We start from the raw sequence: 21,254 nt of genomic DNA on the forward strand, positions 1-21,254 counted from the left end.
ACAAATGGCACTTTATTAAACTAAAATAGTTAGATACTTTATGCTTAAAAACACAATAACATTTGCGAAAATGAAAAGTTTAAATAACATACACAAAGTTACAACTGAGAAGCAAACCAGGCAATTTAAATACCTAAATGAGACCTAAGCATACCCCTGATATGATGAGGCAATGAGAATAAGTAAAATATCCCTTTGGAATAACACAACATTTAAAGGGAGAAAAAAGCTTAGACCATGACACGTGACAAACCCACTTTTCCCTTTATAATGAATAGAAAGCATTGGCCTGGTGTACTCATACTATTTTAACAAAGGTTGTTAAGGCTTACAAATATTTTTCCACATTCAAAATGTGTTTCTACCGTTCTGAACTGTGATACTTCTGTATCAAAATGACCACTGCTATGTACTAAAAGGTGTACATTCAGAACTCCAGTATGTGAGAAATCAAATATCTCCCTCCACTTTGTCCACCTACTTGCCATTGAATTAACAGTACCAACTATTACTACATCCCTTTACCAAACTCTGTTGAAGACTCCATCATGCACATACTCATACCACTGCACTGCTGCTTCTTGGTTATTCTTAAGATCCCTCTTACAGTGCTAGTGTAAGATGTATATTGATTTTTTCTCAGTTTCCAGGAGGACACAATGATTGAATGCCTAACGAGTAAACAATTACATAGCAAATGCTGCGATTATACAGCTAAGTGCCTATGAAGTGTGGAAAAAACCTACTTATTCACTCTTTGCAATATTGGCAGAAAGATCCAAGACAGGCTGCTTCTGTGGTAAACTCCCATTAGCATCTTGCTTCCTCATCTGAGCCCTGTGTACATGAGAAAAGAATGGTTTTATTGTCTGTTCCTCCCTAAGACTGTCTTTTAACTTTTTGATCAAAAAAGCAGAGCTTTTGAGATGTCCCAGACAGGTTTGTATCTGCTGCTCTAACCAAGCTTCTCTCAAAAGACAGAGGAACAAAAAATAGATGGTGTTATCTGGTTTAACATCAAAGCTGTAGCTCAACAGGGCTGGTGTGTAGGATGGGTTGAGCATTTGGATTTGCTATGGAAAGCAGAAGTCTTCTGGAACTGGTGGGCAGTGTTGTGGATGCGGCAGCATACCCTGGAACTGGGCCCTGCACCATGCTTTTGTCACTCTGCTGCCATCTCAGGCAGCTTTGTGTGTCCTCAAGAGCTGTGCAAACACAGCTGTGCTGAAGGAGCTAACTGAGGAAGCCTACAAGAGAGCAGCTGGGATTGTTCTTCTTGCTCTTCCCTATGGCCCAGTAATTACTGTGGTTCTTTCCCTGGCAGGTATTTCAGGGGGCCACAGGTGGCACTCCAGCACAGCCTGCTGCTGCCTCCTGCTCTCAGCTGCCTGGCTAAGGCAATGCTGACTGAAACAGGCCTCCAAAGTCCTGAGAGGCACAACTGGCAACTTACACAGTGCAGTATCCTACAAAACCTGCTATTTTTATTTTGACCACACTGTCCTTTTTAAGTACTCCTCTGCCTATCCCAAATCTACAATGCATTTTGTTCCCTAACTCTGCAAAGGCAGGTAAGCAGAGATAGCTAGGTCATCATGAATGAAAAATTGCAAAAGGTTTATCTCCTACACAAAATTCAACTTGGCAGTAGGTTTTAGTGGTGTTTAAAGCAACACCTTGGAGTGAGATAAAGTTGTATTTTACTGCCTGATGTCATATTGTGTTAGCACATTCACATTTAAAGACCATTTATGTTTCCTCTGTCCCAAATAGGAAAAAGGGCATTAATTAAAGCTCATTTGAATACCTATCAATGACCAGACAGCTGCATGCTGCATTTTAAGCCATGAGGGTAGCTCATGATTCAAAGCATTTAAGAAACATTGGTAAACTAAGCAACAGTGGCTCATTTAGGAAAAAACATGAAACAATGAATGCAATAGTACAGTTACAGAGTTTGAAATCCAAGCATGGATCAAGGCATCCATACTCACCTTGATGCACACCAGTAGTTGACCAGAGTTGAAAGTGCAACATAAGAAACACTCAGCACTCCAGAAACTCCCAGGGACAGGGCTCCCAGGCCACACAGCACACACAGGAGGGCTATGCCCCCTATGGCTATGACAACACCTAATAAAAACAAAACATCACTCTGTTACTTAAACAAGTCTGTGTACAAATAGAAGAGCAGACATTCAGTAACCCCCAATTTCAAACAATTTGGGAAAACCATCTTCCTCACTCATCTGGGTAGCCTTCTTAAAAGCTATGCATGCTCAAGATAACTGGTTTAGGCATATCCTGGTGGCTGAGATTAGAAAGGAAAAGAGGATTTCCCCTGTATAGACTACACTTAATCAGATTACTATTCTTGTATTAAGAGTTTTACTACTGCTGAGACTTGAGGACTATGCACAGAAACCCTCAATTGCTGGGACTCAGACCTCCAGAAGGAAAAATTAAAAAGGAAAAAGACAACATGCCTTAAAAGGGAACAGGTAAGTACCTCCAGGAATGAATACAGTACCTTCCATGACTATCACACCAATACAGGCCATAACAGCTGTTGTAACAACAAAAACCAGGAAAAATCCAACAGGAACAGCTGACACTGCAATAAACATCAGGAGTGATAAGGCAACAAAAGGATGGTCATCTAAATATTGGCCAACACGAGAATTCATAAAGGCAACAACCTGCAGATGAAAGAAAAATGTTTTAGATTTTTTTTTAATCTCTTGTCACAGATACTTTCACAGACCACTGCTACTGTAGTGAACCACAGGTAGGATAGATCTTTTGTCAGTCTGCAGCTGGACTAGGGAGCACCTCTTGCCTCTGTTTCAAAAGCATGGGGCCTTGCTCTACTATCTCAAAGGGTCATGCCAGTAAAACACAAAAATGGAAAACAGGCTTCCCTCTTTCTTGACTGAAGGTGTGGGAGGACAGGACTTCCCATAGGCCTTACAATGTTCATTTAAAAAATAGGGAGTGCATTTAAATAAACCAGGGTGTGATATCCTGATAGTTACAAAAGGAATAGCTTTATGAACATATTACAATCCAGACCTACATTTGCGTTGCTGTGGATGGTCTGCATCACGAAGTGCCATTGCTTCTGTAGTTCCTGCATTTCTTTAGACATGTTATTAATCCTCAGCCACGACCTCTTCTTTACAGCTAGTTCTCACTCTGCCATCCAATTTCCCTTAAAATTAAGGTACAATTAGTAACAGGCTCATACAGATGCTTTTTGAAAATGTTTCCTTTATATAACAAGAGAACGCAGGTTTCAGCTGAAGTGATACACAGTCTAAAACATTACTTTTACAAAAGCACATCTAATGTAGAAGGCTTGTCCCTGCAAGCTCTTCTGAAACTCCCACAGCCAAGTAAGAACATACAGGTGACTCTTACCTTCTTCCTTTGTAACATTAACCCTGCGCTTACCCGTCAGGGTATTCACTTACCAGTAAAAACATCACTTCTAACCACCTGCACTGACAATTTGTTGCTATGGGCTCTGGAAACCGGTAACACACTAATGACACTTATTTCTGTGAGTTTCCTTGCGCTCAGCATCGAGAGCACACCCCACACAGCTTCAAAACCCGGCGTATTAAGGCAAAATTCTTTCAGATGCTCTGCACATACTGAATTGTGTCAGTTTCAGGGAAACCTCAGCTCAGTAATAGACCTGGAAATATCCAGCTGTTGTTGCAGGGGGACCCTTACAAGGGGCAGGTTAGAGGATGCATCTTCCCGTTTGCTACCCCGAGCAGCCAGGGCGCCGGTGTCCCTGCCGTGCCCCCGCACACACACGGGCCCTCCTGGGCCCTCGGCACTGTCACACCCAGCGGGTGAGCCCCGGCTGCCGGCGGCGCTGGGCAGGAGCTGCCCGCGGGGCGCGCCCGAGCCCGGGCGTTACCTCGGCCACCGCCCGCGGCCTGCACCGGCACCCAGCACCGCGGCCAGGGCACAGCGATCACCCCCCGGTCACCGCTGCAGCCACCCCCACCAACCAGCGCCCCGGGCGGACAGCGGGTCCCAGGCGTGCGTCCCCCGGAGGTAATGGGGGACACGGCCCCGCTCCCGCAGCGCTCCCGGGCCGCGGCCCTCCCGCCCAGCCGGGCAGTGCCGGAGCCCGGGCGGGCGGAGCGGGGCGGCGCCGGCCCCGGCAATGTCTCCCTCACCTGCGGCTGCCGCCTCTCGGGCCGCGGCCCCGCTCGGCCGCTCGCCCCCGGCTGCCGGGCCTGCCGGGCTGGGGGAGCGCCGCTCTCCCGCCGCTGTCTCCTCCCCGCGGGGGCCGGGCAGGGCCCGCCTGTGGCGGCGCAGCGCGGCCGTGGGCGTGCGGCGCCCGGGCTGGGCTGCAAAGGCCGCTGGTGCTTGCGGCGGTGGCTGATGCCCCTCGGGTGCCTTATCGCGTCCCCTTTGCTGTCCTGTCCTTCACCCCAGCCCTACCTCAGCCGCTCAGTCCGGGCACCCTTATGAATGTCCGTCCCAGAGGTTTGTGTTGTTTTAGGACATGCAGCCTGGAGCTTTTTGGAATGGAGGACGGAAAATGAGGGTATCTGCGGTGTCCGTGCCGCTGTGGAGGCGTGCAGAGGCTGCTCGGCCGCGGTGCCAGCAGTCGCTCCGTGGGTGTCTGTAATGCCACCGTCCCCAGGCTGGCAGGCAGCTCGCAGGGAGGGTTCGGTGGCGCCGTGAGGAGCGCTGGAAGAACCGCTGTGGGACGCCTCACCTGGCTCCGCCACCTTCCCCCGTCCCGGAGATTGTTCCCACACGTCCCCACCTTGTCCTGCTGCCTCCAGGTGTTTTGGTGCCCACGTGGCAAACCTGTTCGGGGAGATGTGCCATGTGAGGAGTAATTGCGTTAGGAATTCAGCCGGGTTTTCAGCAAAAGCAATGCGGCTGCAGTGCCTCAGCCTTTGGCTGGGACCTCATCGGCAGCGGTGCTCGGTGAGGTGTGTCGCACGATGGTTTGGCCTGGCTGTTCTCCAGAGCCATCATGAACCGGCGAGCGTGAGGCTTCAGTGATGTCCCAGCTTCTGCTGCGCTGATTTTTTCATGCTGTAAATTGCAATCAGAAATGAGTTAAATATTCATGTTTCTCGTGCCTGCTTTAATCATTTAATTGGTGCCACCTATGAGAGTATTACAAAAATGGATGTTAACAGTTTCGTGATTATTTTTTAGAGGCAGCAAAATAAGTAGCCTGTTTCATTTGGAAATTAATGCAGAAAGAGGTTTTATGAAGTATGGGGGGTTAGACTTATCAGACTGCTGGAGCTCTGTGTCTTTGAGGTGCTGATTTCAATGATCTCTGCAGATACCAGGATTTGTGTAGACAGAGGGAATAGGATTTGCATATTAACACGTATTTGCACTGTGGAGTCTAAAAGCCTAGCACAAGATACCTGCAAGAAGAGAATGGTCAAGGCAAGTATATTTTGCTTAAGCTCTTACTGTGTTAATCTCTCATATTATTAAAGTGCATAGTGGATTGATATTCCTGGTACACTAGGGTGTATCATAATAAATTTGTTGGTTTGTATACCTTTTTAAAAAGTGAACATAGGGAAAACTTACTGGCAGAATTGCAGTGTGACATAACTCAGTGATAATGGCACTATAAGGTTTAATGAAGCTGAATTTAAAGTATACTGGAGATTGTTAATTTCTGGCTGTTTTCAAGCATGCCATAGCTGCAGTTTTGAAGATAGTCTCATACTTCTTAGTAAATTATTTTCTTGCTATGCATATTTATCTCTTCTGCTAAAAATTCATATATAATCTTCCCCTATACAAAACAACTGGTTTTAATGTTTTTCAAGCAGCAGAGATAAGTATTTCAGCTTAGAAGGGCATGCATATATGAGCATCCGAGTTGCTGTGCACAGAGGAACAGTAGTTACTCTTAACTGCTGCTTAATTGAGCTTGTCTTCATGCCAGTGTCAGCTCCAATTAGCAGGAAAATACTCATGTTACAAAGCAGCACTGAAGTATTTGGAGACTTACAGCACACATTAGCCAAGCAATTACCAGCAGCAGCAGTGCTGATTTTGTACCCTGCACTGCTGGCCCGTGTTTAAAGAACAGTGGCCAACAACAATGTTCCACTTGTAGGTGATATAAGGGCAAGACATAAGGAAAACTGTGCTGTTAACTCAGGGATATCAGCCATTCTCACAGCTCACAGAAAACTGGATGAAAAATAGCAAAGATGATGGGAAAAGGTTTAAACTTGAACTCTTGTTGTGTTGGCAGAAGATGTGCAAGGCCCTCTTGAGGGTAGGTATTAAGAGACTGTGCTAGATTTCATGTTGGATGGTTGTAATTCCTATTTGTGGAAGAATGGGATGAAGACTCAGGATGTAGTAATGACTGTGAGTGGGAGGCAAGTGCATACAGGCTTAGAGGAATTGACACGATCCCACCTGCTTTGTTCAGATCATCAGGGAATTTGATTCGGAATGGTGGAAAAGTGGTAGAGGTGTTTGGATTCAAGATTTTGACTCTAGAATTTATTTTTTCCAATTCTTTTTAAGAAAATTTGGGTTTATAGCCTTTACTGCTCTGGAAGCTCTGTGCAGTGCTTTCATGCAAAAGTTAGGTTATCTCAGGTATCTCAGGACTACATTTGTTCATAACTTTTAGAGGTAAAAGGAGCCTGTACAGTTCCTCATTGGTTCCACAACTGAATCTCCCTGACCACCGCTTGGCACAACTGAAACACTGAAAGGGGCTGTTTCCTCTCTGCTGGGGGAGGAGGGAATTCTGTCTCCAAGCACCAGCTATGCTGTAACTGGGGCAACCGAGCTGAGGACTGAGAGGCAGAGTGTCAGAGCAGTTCACCAAGCTGTGACAGGCAGAGGGACTGGTAACGAGGGCGCCTGCAGGTAGTACCTACCCTTACCCTGCTCACCTGTGCATCCTGTGGATGGGTGAGGCATGCAGGGTATCTCTCTCTTTCTCTTCCTCATTCATTTTGACTTGGCCTTCTTCTTCTTGGAATTAATCTGTGGTTCTGCTGTAAACCATAGCTGGGGGGCCCAGGGTCCCTGGGACATTAGAAGAGAACAGGCAGCAGAGAGGAAACTGGTGTTGGAGAAGGTGGGAAGGGCAGGGTTTAAGAAAGTCGTGCTTGAAGGATATCTGGGGGGAGTTAGAAAGATTAAGGTGAAAACTGAGCTTGAGAGGAACGGTGAAAAAAAGAGCATGGAGGTTTGGAGGAAGAGAGAGCTTATTGTTGTAATCAAGGAGTGTGAGAGCTTATTTTTGTTCTTCCTGGCAACTGGGATAGAAGCTGATTGGCACCTTGTTTAGTACCTGAAATGAGTCTCTCATTCTTTTCCAGTGCATTTAACAACAGGGATGTTCATACTGAGGGAGAGGACCAAAAAATTCTAAGCAAACGGAAAAGCCAGAGCAAAATAAAGCCAACAGAGAGCCCAAGTCTCCTGAGGGTAAGTTCCTTCCACTGTGACTGTGAAAGATCAATAACTTTGTCAAAACTTCAGATGCAATTGGCCATTACTGGTGGTTAGTGGTTTGATATTGGAAGAAGGCTTATTAAAAGATACATGTTCTTGTTAAATATTCTTTGGACTTAATCCTTTATAACATACTTTTTATTAAGGATTTCTTTGTTCAAATATTATGTGTTTGAAAGGTTACTTGGCATATAAGTCGTGAGTTATTTTAGGATGAACGATGGCTTTTTTAATGACTCTTGTACCTTTAAGAATGAAAGAATGAATGGGTATCCTAATGAACTGTATCATTTATTCATTTTTAAAGTACCCTAAGGCCCAATCCTTTAGTCATTAATCAAGAGGAATTCATGCTCTCTTTAATGAGTTATGTCTGGCAGTGATAATGTCTTTATTTCTGTGTGTGTGCAGGCATGCTGAGGAATAACAAGGAGGTAAATCAAATCAGTCCTTTCTCAAATTTTAGTTTTAAATGGGCTTTTCTTTGATACTAAGGGGGGGTGCAATTTTGTCTGCTAGAAACTAGGTTCCAGCAGCCTCTTTTTCAGTGATACATGAGAAAGCAATAACCATGTGCTGAAAGTGTGTTAAAATTATGTAAAAAAAAGATTTTATCTTATTAAAACGTAATTGTATTGGGTAGTAACTTCCTCTTCCATGGTGATTTAACTCACTGGTGTTCAGATACAACACACTTCCACCTCCTTTTTCTCACAGTGTCACTAAGTATTCAGGAAACTGTTCCTTGTGAATCTCCTAAACAAGTTTGATTTAGGAAACCCAGAACAGGCTATGGGTGAAGCTTTGGGCTATGTTAAGAAGATTACCATTCAAAAGCATCTTAAACCACTGTGAGGTTTAATAATTTACTGAATATATCCTGACAGAACTTTGTATGGCATCCTAGAGGCCATCTCAAAGTATCGTCACCTTGAAGAGGTGAAACATAATCCTAAAACATGTCAGATATCCTGACATTTGTAGTGCAACACTTTACAGAGTGAGCAGTTTGTTTTTCCAGCAGCATCCTGGTAATAGCTTCTTCTATAAATGGCTCCTTGTAGACATTAAAAAAATCTAGAGGGTTCTTTCCCCTCCCCTCTGTAATACAGTTTCATTGTCAATTTGGCAGTCTGGTAGGATTTAACATTCTACTGTCCAGAGTTTATACTGTTACAAACATGTGGAGTTTTTAGTATAATTTAAAGTATTTAACTAATTTTAAGTGTTTTTACGGGATATAAAAATAAGATTTTTTTAAACTGGCATTTACTGGTGTTTAGAAGTTTTATAAAATGATTGCAAAAAACACGTTTTGATGAGGAACCCACCACAAAGAATGGCTGTTTCCTTAAAATTCGAAAAGTTGCCATATGTAATTTTTGATGAAAACTGAAGGACTCTGTTCCTTCTTCATGAATCTTTTTTGAAACAGAGTATTTCATGAATATCTTTGAAGTTGATTTTAATTTCTGTCTAGTCACAAAACAATTCCATGTGCAATATGAGTCATCGAAAACAGTCAGTGAAATTATCGTTCCGGCGCACACCTCCACCTGCTGCTGCTTCTGCTTCAGATGAATCTGCAGACTTGTATGAGGTATGTACTCTCTCCCCTGCTGGCAGGGTATGCACACATTCCATGTGCTGGCAAATTCCCATTCTTTGCAGGGGGGTTTAGTGGGCATGGCGGTCCTGGATCAGAGGTTGAACTTGATGGCCTTGGAGGTCTTTTCCAGCCTTAATGATCCAATGATTCCAAGTATATTCATGATTGTATCTCTTGTACTTTTATCTCTGAGGGAATTTTGAGACATGCATCTCACTTGCCTGTGAGCTGTCTTGGTAAAATTCAGGCATCAGGACTGATGAAAAGTCCATCAATAAGTCACCTCAGAAAACATGGAATGAACAGACAAAAGAAGTCTATTACAAATCCTTACTGATGTGAGAGAAAGACGAGAGCTGAATTTGTTAACTTGTACTATTCTTCAACTATTACAAGGACTGAGTGTTCAAAGTAGATAACAAAGGCCTAAGGAATAGGAATTTTCTAAATCTAAGCAAATATAAGAAAAGAAGCAAGATAGAGATGTGGGGGAGTAGAAAGAGCTAGATAATGTACTGTCTTCTCTTATTTATAAAAAATACCTTGATTATGCAAAGAAAAGAAAAACCTGAGTATGACTGAAGGGTTCTGTAAAATTATCCTTATTCATGTGGATAGCACAGTTATCTAAAAATAGATCGATGGTCAAATGCATGTCTGACCTATGTTATTGCTTTTTGTACTAATTGATTTTTAATCCAGTTCAAGCCTTAAGAAGGCTTTTAAAATTACTGTGCTTTGTAAAACTTTGGCTTTTGTTTTTCTAATTTCAGCTTGTCCTTCAGAAAGCCCGTTATCCTCCTTTGATGCAGGAGTCATCATGGACTTTGGCAGCTCCCTTCAAAGAACAGCCTCACTACCGAAGTCCAAGCGACTCCATAGCTAATAACTACACTCCTACTGCACGGGATTTAAAATTAAAATATATCAAAAAAATGAAGTCCTTTTCAATGATAGAAATGTCAGAGCCTTCACTGTGTATCCATATTTGAATGTATTTATAAGTTTAGGCTGGCTTGTTCTGTGCATTGTTTTCTCTAATTCTTTATCTGCTAAAGCATCTTCCCTGGAAAACATCACTTATCCCTAATGAACATTTACAAGCTTATCACCTCAGAGTCAGTATAGACAAATTTGCCAATTCATGCATAACTTCAATAAATGTGTCACATTTACTAGTTAGGTTCATCCCTCTAAATAATCACATGCAGTGCTTCTCTGTGACATTGTGTTTTTTTCTTATTTCATTATATGAGAATTATCTTAGTTCTGTTTTTCACCAATATGAAATATCTTACTTGAAAAAGATGTCTGTATGTGATTTTTCTGAACTGAGATTTAAAGCTGCAAAGAAAAAGAGGCGATGGAGTTCTGACAGGTAATGTACTGTAATGTTATAAAGGTACAGATTATTACAGTAAATCTGGTTTCAGTTGTGATTTAATGTTTCTTTTTACTGAATGCTGTGTTAAGCATACAAGCATGAGAAGTTAAGGCCCTACAAAAAATGTATGTGCATCAAGACTGGCTTTTGAGTCACAAGATTTTAGTAAGATAATCACATGAAAATGCGTTATGGTATTGGGCAACTTAAATGACTGTCCTAGTAGGTTTGACTCTGATAGAACTGCTCACAAAATACTGCCTGTCTGAGTGATCCTGGGCAGTTGTAAGGATTGCATGCTTCCATCCTTTATGTTAAAGTAGTATTTTGTATTATGTAATTTTAATGAGAGGTTTTTTTATTGAATAATTGAAATACTTCCATAGGTCATACTTGTCCTCAGTGTAGCATGAGTGGTTTATATAATCCTTGTCATCTGTCCTTAGACATTACTGCTTCTTTATTCACCAAACTTGTATTCTTTTTTTTCAAAAGTAATTTGTTAAAGAGTGTGAGTCGCATTTCACTGAGTGTACCTGTTCATACACCAGAACTGCATGTCATAAATTATACAACCAACCAGCCACTGACCCCAGAAGAACAATTTGCTCTCATGGATTTACATGAGAAGGAGATAAGTAAGCGAGAAAAGATACCTTCATGTGATGATTTAGAGGTATTTATATAATTTCTTTTTAAGATGAAAGTAGCAGTAGTAATCATCTTCAAGATATCTAGGAACTGTTTACTAAAAGGTAGCTGAGAAAAGCAGGCAGTACATGAGGTTTTGGAGATGTAAATACTCAGTATAGCAAACTGCTGTTAAATATTGTCAACTCCTTTTTCATTTGTTTGTAGCTACTCTGATTTTTGCAAGTTAAGTATCTTCCCAAATTCTTAACCTCTCATGTTGTTCTTTTTTGATCAGTAATTTATTATGCTGAACTGAGTTCTAGTGGTCTGTGTGCTTGCATCAACCAGTGGATGTATTGTAAAGACATCAGTGCTTTAAAAGGAGCATAGATAGATACCCAAAATCCATTATATTCAAACTCCTTTCAATTACAGAAAAGTGATAGAAAAAGCTAAAAATACTTTTTAGTAATTAATTATCCGTCACAAAATTCATGCAATAAGTGTAATCTTTTAAACATTTTTTTAGCGGTACTGTCACTACATACATAATGGAGTGCGAGAAGACATGCTGGCACCTCAGGATAAGAAAGTGGTGAATAAAATTTTAAAACATTTTCCAATTCACATTCTCCCTGGCCCAGAGCCAGAGAAATTCCTGGAACATATAAAAGAAGAGATTAGGAAAGACTATCGTATCAGCATCATGAAAGCCATTGGTAAGACTCACAATCTCTGAGCAGTTCCAGCTATGTAGACATTTACTGCACTTTGAAAGCAAGTCTCTTTCTATTCTTAGCATTCCCTGAAGAATTCCTTTGGGGTCAGTAGAGCTACAGTAGATCTCTGAGAGAAAATAACCTGTGATCATGCTATACAGCATTCAATAATTTCAACAAATATCTATTTATGAAACCTTACATCCCATCAGGTGAAGAGATGGAATGAAAAATTCTTTCTCCTGTCTCCTATTTTTAGAATTAGGACCAATTCTCTCTCTTTTTGTTTTCCCTTTAATAGTTTAGAGTCAAATCTGTAATTTGATTATTGTGCTGTAATTTATGCTAAAAACATACAAATAACTATATGACTATGTTAGTTTTAAATGTGCAGAATTCTGCTTCTTCCTGAACTATGAAGATATAGTGGTTTTGAATGTAGGTTTTGGCTATATATGCAGTCTAACCATGATATATATGATTTGTTCTAGTTGATTATGTCTTGTTGGATCCAGCTGAGAGGAAGAGACTTTCTATTCAAAGCACCCCACGCCCTTTTCCCCGGAGAATTGTGTGTGCACCAGTCCCATGGCACAGCTCTTACAAAGAATCAAAAAGTTGGAATGAAAGCAATCTGTTCATAGTGAATTCAATGATGCCCACTTTGCAGGAGCTCTGGCTTTCTCAGTAAGATGGCTTGTTCATAGGTCCTTAATGAAATGTAGCATGTTTTTATTCAATGATTTGGTTAGAGTGCATCTGCTGACTTCTCTGCAGAGAATCCTGGGGGAGCCACTAGGTAGAAAGTGGCAAAATATGTCTGTTTTCTAAATAATTCTGGTTTTTTGAGCCTCTTAGAATTTCAGCATAACATGATTGTTTCCTGAAATCACAGAATGAACAAGTGTTACATGATGTGAAAAGATCATCCCCTTTGATAAAAGGTGCTATGCCTAAATTAACATCCAGTGCTCAAGTAAATGGTGATTTGGAATCATCCTGGTTGCTGTATGTATATTAATTCTTAAAACTGAATATCTTTAAAATGTTTGTAGTTGAATTAGCCCTGGTGAAATTTGAAAATGGAGATATGTTATCCTAAAAAGTTAAATATGGTAATTAGTAATTCTGAGAGCTGTTTTTACATTTAAGAAACATGTGCAGGAATTTAGGCTTGTATGTTACATACTGTGGTATATACCATACTGCTGAAATGCCATTTTTTCCCCCATAGAGTAGTCAGGATAGATACTTGATAATATGGAATAGAAGCAGTAGGTTTCATTCTGTATGTTCTTTAATGACTGGATACACTAATGAATCTAGGAAAAGGAGAAGGCAATTTTAGCAAAGTATTAAGAGTTTTAAATACAGCAAGTACAACTAAAATTTTTGAAACCCTTTCTGTTCATTGATAGAAAAACCCAATCAGAAATGCCCTTGGTGGACAGCTTGGTGATGGAGTGATGCTTATAAATGAAATTACCTTTTTAGTGTTTATAAGACACTTGAGGCCTTCCTGACTATATTTGATGGATATTTTTTCCTTAAACAGTATTCCCTGAGGATCTCCTCTGTGTTCCCCTCCCCTAGGTACAGCCACCTGCGGTTTGTTCGCACTGCAGAGGTGCTCTGTGGCCACCTGCCGCTGCTGCCCGCGGAGTTCGAGGATGTCGTTCGAAGGCACTGCGTGGAAGCTCGGGATATCCTTCAGCACAAGTCAGTGCCAGCTCTGGTAGCTGTGGATAAATAGAATATCTCAGGGTCTGACTTACATCAAGGCCCGTTTTTAAAACGGATCTTAGAGATGACAGCAGTCCCTGCCACAAGGCTGCCAAAGCAAAGGGGGGAATAGTCCTCAGAGGAATAAACATCGGGACGCTGTCAGAGCCTTTGGAACCGCAGGAATGCTTGTGCAAGAATAAATAGGAATAAAATATGAATAAATGGAGACTGGAATTCAGAAGGTTTCTAACCATGAGACGAGTGGAGTCTGTATCTGTAAAAATGGTTATGGAAAATCTTTTTTTTTTTTTAAATTACGGAAATCAGTCAATTTAAGAAAGAGAATATACGAGACACACAATAGAAAGGGTTTCCATTCTGCTGCCTGAGATATCTTCCAAACTTGTTTCTCATTTGATGCTAATAATTGAATATTGTTTCACAATTAATAAAACAATATAATTTACTATTGTTTTGTCTATTAATTTAATCTAATCATAGTGGTCCATTATAACAAGCATCCTTAGCTTTAAAACTCAGGTTTCCTCTAACTCCTGGAAGGTATAGTTTTGTTTGATATCTAATTATCAATTCTCTTCTAGCCCTTTGGATTTTACTCATTCTTTGGGTAATTTCTGAGTTTGCATTTCATTGCAAGGAGCAAAGTAAGGCTAACAAGCCTTTAAAAACTTCGTATTATTTCATTGTAGGTGGATTCCAGCTTGTGCATCTGTTTTTATTGATAAGAGACATATGTGGCTTCAGTTTGCTCCTCAAAGGGACTCTGATTCCTCTAAGAAAGTTGAAAGCTACTTTAGCTCTGTGGCAGCTCTAATGTCATTACAATTGCGTGAGATGGTTATTAACTCCTTAGAAGATCTTCTTGCATTTTTTATGATCCACAAGGTATGTGCTGTCAGGTATATGTATAATTTTCTGTCTTGCATGGAGATAATTCATATGGCTATGAAATCTAATGCTCTTTGAAACCTAAAATGTCCCAAATGGCTCTTGCTTCCTAAAAAATGGCTGTATCCTTCAAAGGCCTGTGTGTACTCGGTGGATTTTTTGCACGGTCAAGAACGGCTGACTTGACTGATCACGTGGCAGGTCTAGGGTTACAAGTAAGAGTTGGTAGCAGATTTCAGCTCACTCTGGAGTGAGTGTGCATTTAGTTTAGTTTAGTTTAGTTTTTTTTAGTTTAATTTTCTTGGTCTTAACCAGTTACAGTATTTCTCTAAAAGCACAGAAATAATCCCCTTTGAAGACAAAAGTGGGCACAGTCACGTGTGTAATCCTTTGCAGGGGTGATTTATGAGTGTGCTGTCCCTGTCTATACCCAGTGAGTGCCCTATATAATTTCAAGTAATGCACAGAATTATAACAATAATCATTACACCATGGGAGTTCTTACCATTGTTTTGCCTACCCTAAAGTTGCTTCTTTGATGAAATGGGTTTTTTAAATATAGGATCACCCAGGTACCTTGATAAGACAAAATTAATAAATATGGTGGGTTAAATACTGCATTGCAGTATTTAATTGAATCACTCGCGTGATGCAATTTACTGCCAGACTAAGCTTTGCATCTGGATGATGATTGTGTGGCTAATGGTTGAGTTTTTTTTTTTTTTTTTTAGTTTCATCTGGTGGGTTCTTCTATTTGTTTTGTTTGGGTGGGCTCTTCTATTTGTTTTGTTTTGTTGCTTGTTTTGTTTTTTTTTTACTCATTATGACACCTGCATTAAGAGTGTAGTCATGGATTAGGACTCCATTATTGTCAAGGCAATTTGGGGGTAGTGCCCTTCTTACTGACCATACAATTAAGGACAATTAAAACTAGATTCTACAATTTATTTCTGATAGATGTTATAGATTACTTTCTTAAAATAAATTTTATTCTGTATTGTAATAGTGATGTACTTCTGTTAGTTAAGAGAAAAGGCAATTAGGCTTAAATCCAGTTTCTTAATTCTAGCTTTTCTAGATTCATTTAGGAGTCAGCACCATAGGATCTTGTTTGAAATATCAGGTTTTGTATAAATATCAGGGAAGATGATCCTATTGTTGTTGTGTATTAAGGATGTTTGGGGAGTTTGAACAGTTAAAAAATTTTCATTCCTATAGCTCACTTCCTTGTTCTGTAAATTTTTCCTTCTTTTCCCTAAGGATGGCAATGACTTTGAAGAACCATATCAAGGAGTGCAGTTCTTCCTATCTCAGATACTCATAGTCAAACTCCGTGTGAAAGAGCCTGATATTGTCTTTGAGCCACCTTTGAGAGCATGTTGGGATTTAATCAGTCATTGCTTCCAGAAGATCCTGCAGAGTGCTGAGGAGCTCCCAAAGGTGCTGGATAAGTTATATCTGCATACAAAATACAGTATTAATAACAACTATCTATAATATAAAAAATTATGAATGAGGCTGAAGGCTGACATAGAAGATAAAGTTGAGGATTGTGAATCATGAACTGTGCAAGCTTTTTGGTTATAGAAGATATTTTTCAGATTGAAGTTATATTGAAGCACTGGTTTGATTTTCATATTATTTTCTCAAGCAACCTATTTGAGTAACCAAGTGTTAATTATAGATCAGAGCCTTTTCACATTGCACTGTTTTTACCAAATAATTATTTTTTTAAATGTAGTAGGGGAATGAGTAATAGAATACTTTATTTATTTTGCTGTTCTGTGTCTTGTTACAGTATTTGTAATGATTTCCTTTAGGTAGAGAAACTTCTATTTCCTGACTTACAAAGAAGTGATCTCACTCTTAATACAGTCAAACCACAGGAGTCATTGTTTTTAGAGTATATAAACAAACTTGAAAAGATCTTTGAAAGCAACATAGTTGGTCCACAGAAGTAAGTTTTGGCTGGTAACTCCATTGCCCTTCCAAACCCTCAGTTTCATAGCACTGTCAATTTGACTAAATAGACAGTTTGAGTGTATTTGTTTCTTTCTATAGAGGAAATTTGCTTCAGAAACTTATGTTTGTTTTTGTGGTCTTCTGTGTTTAAGGTACTTAAATGTGTACAAGAAGTACAGCAACCTTTTGAACAACAAATCACGGCAAGATGTCTCAAAATTTTTGGAAAAAGTTCCTTCTTTAGATGCTTTAACTGAGGTAATGTGTTCCTGACAAGTGCAGCACGTCCATACAGCTGCTAAAACATCATACATGACTTCCTAACTTACTGCCTCAAGAACAAATCACTTATTTTACCCTTGGGAATACTAGGGAGTGATCAATTTACTTAGCCCCTTGCTTTAGGGCTGCTGTGCAAGTGTAGGAGGAGGTTTCTTTGTAACCTTCTTCTGTCAGTTTTGTTGTTGTTTCTTAGCAAAAAGGCTGCCCAGAGTATTTGGTCAATCTGCAGCTTGCTTGTCTTTTAAATGTCTTGTCCTCAATCAGCTCTGTCTATTCCCTTTGCATCCCTGAGTTAGCATATGGCTAAATGCTTCGCTAGGCAGCTTGGGGTCTTCCCTACTTTGGCAAATTACTGTGCAAAGCTTTCAGCCCTGGAATCTGTGGATAAGAGCAGGTCTCTGGAAAGATAAAAATGAGTTTTCCTTCTTCTGTTAAGAATAAATGATCCAGTTTGTTGGATGGAAACTATTCGTTGTGTCAGATTTTTCAGGTGTAGACTTTCAGGAAAAATAACAGATTTATTATATTCTGTTCTTAGAAGATTGATGGCTTCACAAAACTGAAAGAAGAGATTGCTTCTATGGATATCACTGTTCCTCTGGCCATGTTCTGTCTGGATGCTCTGCAGCTGAATGAGGAACTCTGCAGTCGGACCCAGAATCTGAAAGACACATTGATTGAATTTGAAGTGAAGGAAAATAGGCAGTTAAATCAAAGGTACCTGTTTGCATGGATGGCTCTTGGTGTCTGCCTGCATTGATGCTGTATTTCTGTGGGGGAGATACCTTTACTCCTCTGCTGGGGTTTTTAGTGCTGACCAGACAAGTGCAAGATGGGCAGCCTGGCTGAACAGGGAACTTGGGATAGAACTCACAGGGAAAAAAAAAAGTTCAATGTATAAAGAAATCTAATTTTTTTTTTCAAAGACAAAATAATTTTACTAGATCTTGCCTCTCTCTTCATTTACAATCCCAGTGATATGTCTGTTCTCTTTTTTGTTGAAGAATTTGTGATGACTTTAACTTTATTGCAAAGAGAATGAGTGAAGTGCCTGAGACCACTGAACAGCTAGTGGAATATGAAGCATTCTTAAAGAAATCCAATGAAGTTACTGTTGTTAAACTGAAAAAGGATCTCGAAAAAGCAGCACACAGGCTGCAAATCCTCATGGACTATGCTGATCTCTCTGGTATGTCTAACTACAGAATATAAAATTTCTATATGAGAATATTTATATATAAATAATGGGGTTTGCATGCCTAAATGTTGCATTTCCTAGGGTGCTAACGGAAAGTTCCAAAAGAGATAGAAAGGAAATAAAAAGAATTCAATAGAGGCTGAAATGTACCAGTGCAGCAAGGAATGGTAGAGGAATGGCACACAGCACAGACAGAGCTTTTTGACCTGTTTTAGGTATTATCTGCTCAATGTTATGTAATCTGGCCAAATGATGTTACACCTCTGTTATATTAAATAAAAATTCTCCACATAAAAGCCATCCAAAAAGCCACGTGCCAGAGGCTCTATGACAGCCTGTAGACAGTGTGACAACTTGCATCTCTGCAGCTGAGGATTAGATCAGAACAGGCCTTTAGTTGCTTTGCTGTCATGGTTTGCTGATCTTAGTTAACATGAAGGCTGTTCTGTAAAACTGAAGATACAGCTGGAGAAGTTCCTTTTACTGTGTGTTTTTATCCAAACCAAAAATGTAATTCACAGATGCAGTCTGTTATTTGCTGCACCTAAAAAGGGAGAGCAGATAAATGAATGCAAACTGATTTTTATATCAGGACAATACTGTTTCCTTAAGCAGAATACACTCTTGGATCAAACAATGATAGAAATAACAAGGATATTTCATGTTTAATAAACATGAAATAAAACTTCATTATTGATGAAAATTAGGATGCCTATGGAAGCCAGCACAATTTTCTGTTACGTTTTGGACTGGAGTGTTTGCAATTCAGTATTTCATAATTACATTTTCTGTGTAGCTGGGTTTATAAACATGTGTCCTACCTTAGTTATAATGACCTAAGTGCATTGAGCAAGCAGACAAATATGGAGATGTGTGCTCATCTTGTAGTTCTGATGCTCTAGCTTTTCTGAATAATCCAGCATTTACAGATTGAGGACTAGAAATGGTTTAAACATTTATTCAATTTATGTAGGTATAATATACATGTAGTTAGGAGTTGTCTCTCTGTGTGTAGTTGAATGGAATTGATATTCTGGAATACCTGAATGGAATAGATATTCTGGAATACCTGTTCTTACTAACTGTCTCTGCCTAGCTAACATCTTATATAGATAATTTCACATTCTTAACTTGATTTTACAGCTTTGCTGTCAATCAGACTTGTTTTAGGGAAGAGTTTCTTTGCAGTAAAAATAATCCAGCCACCAGTTTCTTGGCTTATTCCTAAACATAGTTTAACTATTTTGCTTGTTAGTAGCCATTCTATTATTAATAACCATTCTATTAAATCATTGGTTAAAAGCAATTTTCTTAAAGGTGACTATATTTTTTATTTTAGATGAGGACATAAACCTGAACAGCACAGTTTTCCTTTGGCTTGATGAGATAAAGAAAGTATTTGAAAGCAGTAAAAGTATGTTGACTAGCAGGAGGGCTCAGGTGGAGAGGGCATTGTTTGTAAGGTATGGTGTTAAGTAATTTTTTTTCACTGGGTATTTTTAAAGAAAAGAAAAATCTCAGTATGAGTAGAAGAGAGATAATTCCAAAGAAGGAAAACTTAGAAGGAACCTGAGAAAGCAAGGAATAAATCTAGCTTGTAGTATTATGGAGATTTCTGAAAAATACTATTGATAAGGGTGGATTTGAGTATCCCTACACTTAAATAGATCTGAAAGGAGGACTGGAAGAATGGTCCAGAATATTCATAATTTTATGTTGTTATATTGATTAGTACAGCAGTACACATAGTTTTGTTACATTGTTTTCACTCTTCCTTTATTTTCTCCAGGTAGTAGAGGTAGCAAATGTTAAGTAAAGTAAATAAATTGTGAGGGTTGAAAATGAGCCTTGAATTCTAATCCTGTGAACTGCATAATATTGATATAAGTGATTAGTGAGCTTTCACTGGCATCTGTGTTTTCACTAGAATTGAATCAGATTTCAAGTGACAGCGCCTGTTGTAATTAATAAAATAAATGAAGCCTGAAAAGGAATGAAACACAACATCATATTACCTTAGCTATCTTTATCTTAGGTGTAATCAGTTTAAGGAAACTCTTGAAGTTTATAATAAAGAATTAGAAAGCTTCAAAAAGCGGGGAGATATCTTGACTGCAGAAGAATTGAGGAAGAATACTGCGAAGTTGGAAAAGTTAAATAAGAATATAGCTGATGCTCTAGCAGAATTTGAGGTTAGTATTTATTAACTGAGTATGGAGTGGGTTACAATATGCTGGATGAGCAAAAGTTTGGTTCCTGCCCTGACTTTTTTTTCAGTGTTCTTGCCATATATTGTTAAGATGGCTTTAAAATTTCCAAATTCACCAAGATGTGGCAAATATCTTCATGTGCCTATATGCTGATTTGTCCTAACTACTGAGTTGAAGAGCAAATTTTGGTAAAAAAATATTTCAGAGAGTTTTTAAAATTGAAATAATGAATTTCAGTGTTTCCAAGTCAGTAGTACCAAGATGGTATCCAGAGAAAGCAGTTCTTCTGGCAGTGTTGGCAGAGGCAAAATGTAAGGGAGCTGGCATTTTTCCTGAGTCGTGGTTTGTGCTCTGGAGATGTGTTTTCAGTCCCTCTGCTTGTTCTCTAATTAAACCCAAATGTTTTTTAACTGTTTGTATAATTTCCTTTTACTGCTGATGGGCATTAAACATACATTTTAACATGTAACAGAAATTTCAAATGCTAAAAACCAAACTGAAGACCAAGATTTCTAGATTCTGTTCAGGGCTCTCTGTCCAATTTACTGTCATCCTAAGTTGAACAGTTTGTCTCAGCTGTGACTCTGCTGGGAAATTAGAGGGGTCTTTGAGAGATCTCACAGGCATTGTGAGGCTTAATTAATCTTCTAAATCACAGTGAGAGAATGAGATTTCTCCATATATGGAGCCATAAGGGTCAAGATTTTAATTAAGTCCCACTCAAAAGAAAAAAATCGAACCAATTAATTGAGTTCAGAATTTAAATAAACTGGTAGTCCTACACATCAACACTATTAATCTGATTTAAATGCATCTAGTATATTTAATTAGTGTGAGTTTACAGCACAGATATGGTGTTATAGGTAGATCAGAACAACTAATTAAGCCCAAGTTTCTTAATACATGATTGCAATGAGAGGTGTGTCCACACAATTTAAATGACATGACAATTAGCTCAGGCAATACATGAATTTAAATACTGTCTTGGAATATGAATCTTCATGTTTTTTCTGCCTGCAGCTCATATTGAATGATTACAAGTTTTATGAAAGGCCTGTTAGCATTATAAAAGCACAGACTCAGGACTCAATCTGAATTCAGTGTCTACATTTCAGACAGCATTTCT

The 21,254-nt window shown here is 39.4% G+C and overlaps 2 protein-coding genes across 2 annotated transcripts in view; one reads left to right on the top strand and one right to left on the bottom strand.

Moving 5' to 3' along the window:
- On the bottom strand, nucleotides 1-4,319 carry LDAF1 (lipid droplet assembly factor 1). The gene is made up of 5 exons (XM_084216456.1): nucleotides 4,197-4,319; nucleotides 3,077-3,211; nucleotides 2,531-2,699; nucleotides 1,995-2,133; nucleotides 1-837 (listed from the first exon to the last, which is right to left on the bottom strand). Exons 2-5 carry the CDS (start codon nucleotides 3,146-3,148, stop codon nucleotides 747-749), a joined length of 471 nt encoding a protein of 156 aa, XP_084072582.1. The 5' UTR covers nucleotides 3,149-3,211; nucleotides 4,197-4,319; the 3' UTR covers nucleotides 1-746.
- Nucleotides 4,320-9,001: 4,682 nt separating this feature from the next.
- DNAH3 (dynein axonemal heavy chain 3) overlaps nucleotides 9,002-21,254 on the top strand; it is a gene marked incomplete at both ends in the record, with an annotated part of 49,558 nt that continues 37,305 nt past the window's right edge. The window contains 15 exons of the mRNA XM_084216588.1: nucleotides 9,002-9,097; nucleotides 9,880-10,084; nucleotides 10,451-10,484; nucleotides 10,986-11,166; nucleotides 11,653-11,842; nucleotides 12,334-12,529; nucleotides 13,436-13,561; nucleotides 14,278-14,473; nucleotides 15,737-15,916; nucleotides 16,297-16,433; nucleotides 16,591-16,696; nucleotides 17,259-17,437; nucleotides 17,725-17,909; nucleotides 19,258-19,381; nucleotides 19,954-20,110. Of these exons, the coding sequence (XP_084072714.1) occupies nucleotides 9,002-9,097; nucleotides 9,880-10,084; nucleotides 10,451-10,484; nucleotides 10,986-11,166; nucleotides 11,653-11,842; nucleotides 12,334-12,529; nucleotides 13,436-13,561; nucleotides 14,278-14,473; nucleotides 15,737-15,916; nucleotides 16,297-16,433; nucleotides 16,591-16,696; nucleotides 17,259-17,437; nucleotides 17,725-17,909; nucleotides 19,258-19,381; nucleotides 19,954-20,110 (2,292 nt within the window). The remainder of the gene's footprint in view (nucleotides 9,098-9,879; nucleotides 10,085-10,450; nucleotides 10,485-10,985; nucleotides 11,167-11,652; nucleotides 11,843-12,333; nucleotides 12,530-13,435; nucleotides 13,562-14,277; nucleotides 14,474-15,736; nucleotides 15,917-16,296; nucleotides 16,434-16,590; nucleotides 16,697-17,258; nucleotides 17,438-17,724; nucleotides 17,910-19,257; nucleotides 19,382-19,953; nucleotides 20,111-21,254) is intronic.

Source organism: Fringilla coelebs (assembly GCF_963513975.1).
Source record: "Fringilla coelebs genome assembly, chromosome: 16".
In the NCBI taxonomy this organism is placed as follows: domain Eukaryota; kingdom Metazoa; phylum Chordata; class Aves; order Passeriformes; family Fringillidae; genus Fringilla; species Fringilla coelebs.

What these genes read in the sequence shown, in the direction of transcription:
- LDAF1 (XM_084216456.1), bottom strand. Translation starts at nt 3,148, where the DNA reads ATGTCTAAAGAAATGCAGGAACTACAGAAGCAATGGCACTTCGTGATG. An exon ending in CCATCCACAGCAACGCAAAT is followed by an intron (nt 2,700 to 3,076) that starts GTAGGTCTGGAT and finishes TTTCATCTGCAG; the next exon opens with GTTGTTGCCTTTATGAATTC. An exon ending in AACTACTGGTGTGCATCAAG is followed by an intron (nt 838 to 1,994) that starts GTGAGTATGGAT and finishes TCATGTACACAG; the next exon opens with GGCTCAGATGAGGAAGCAAG.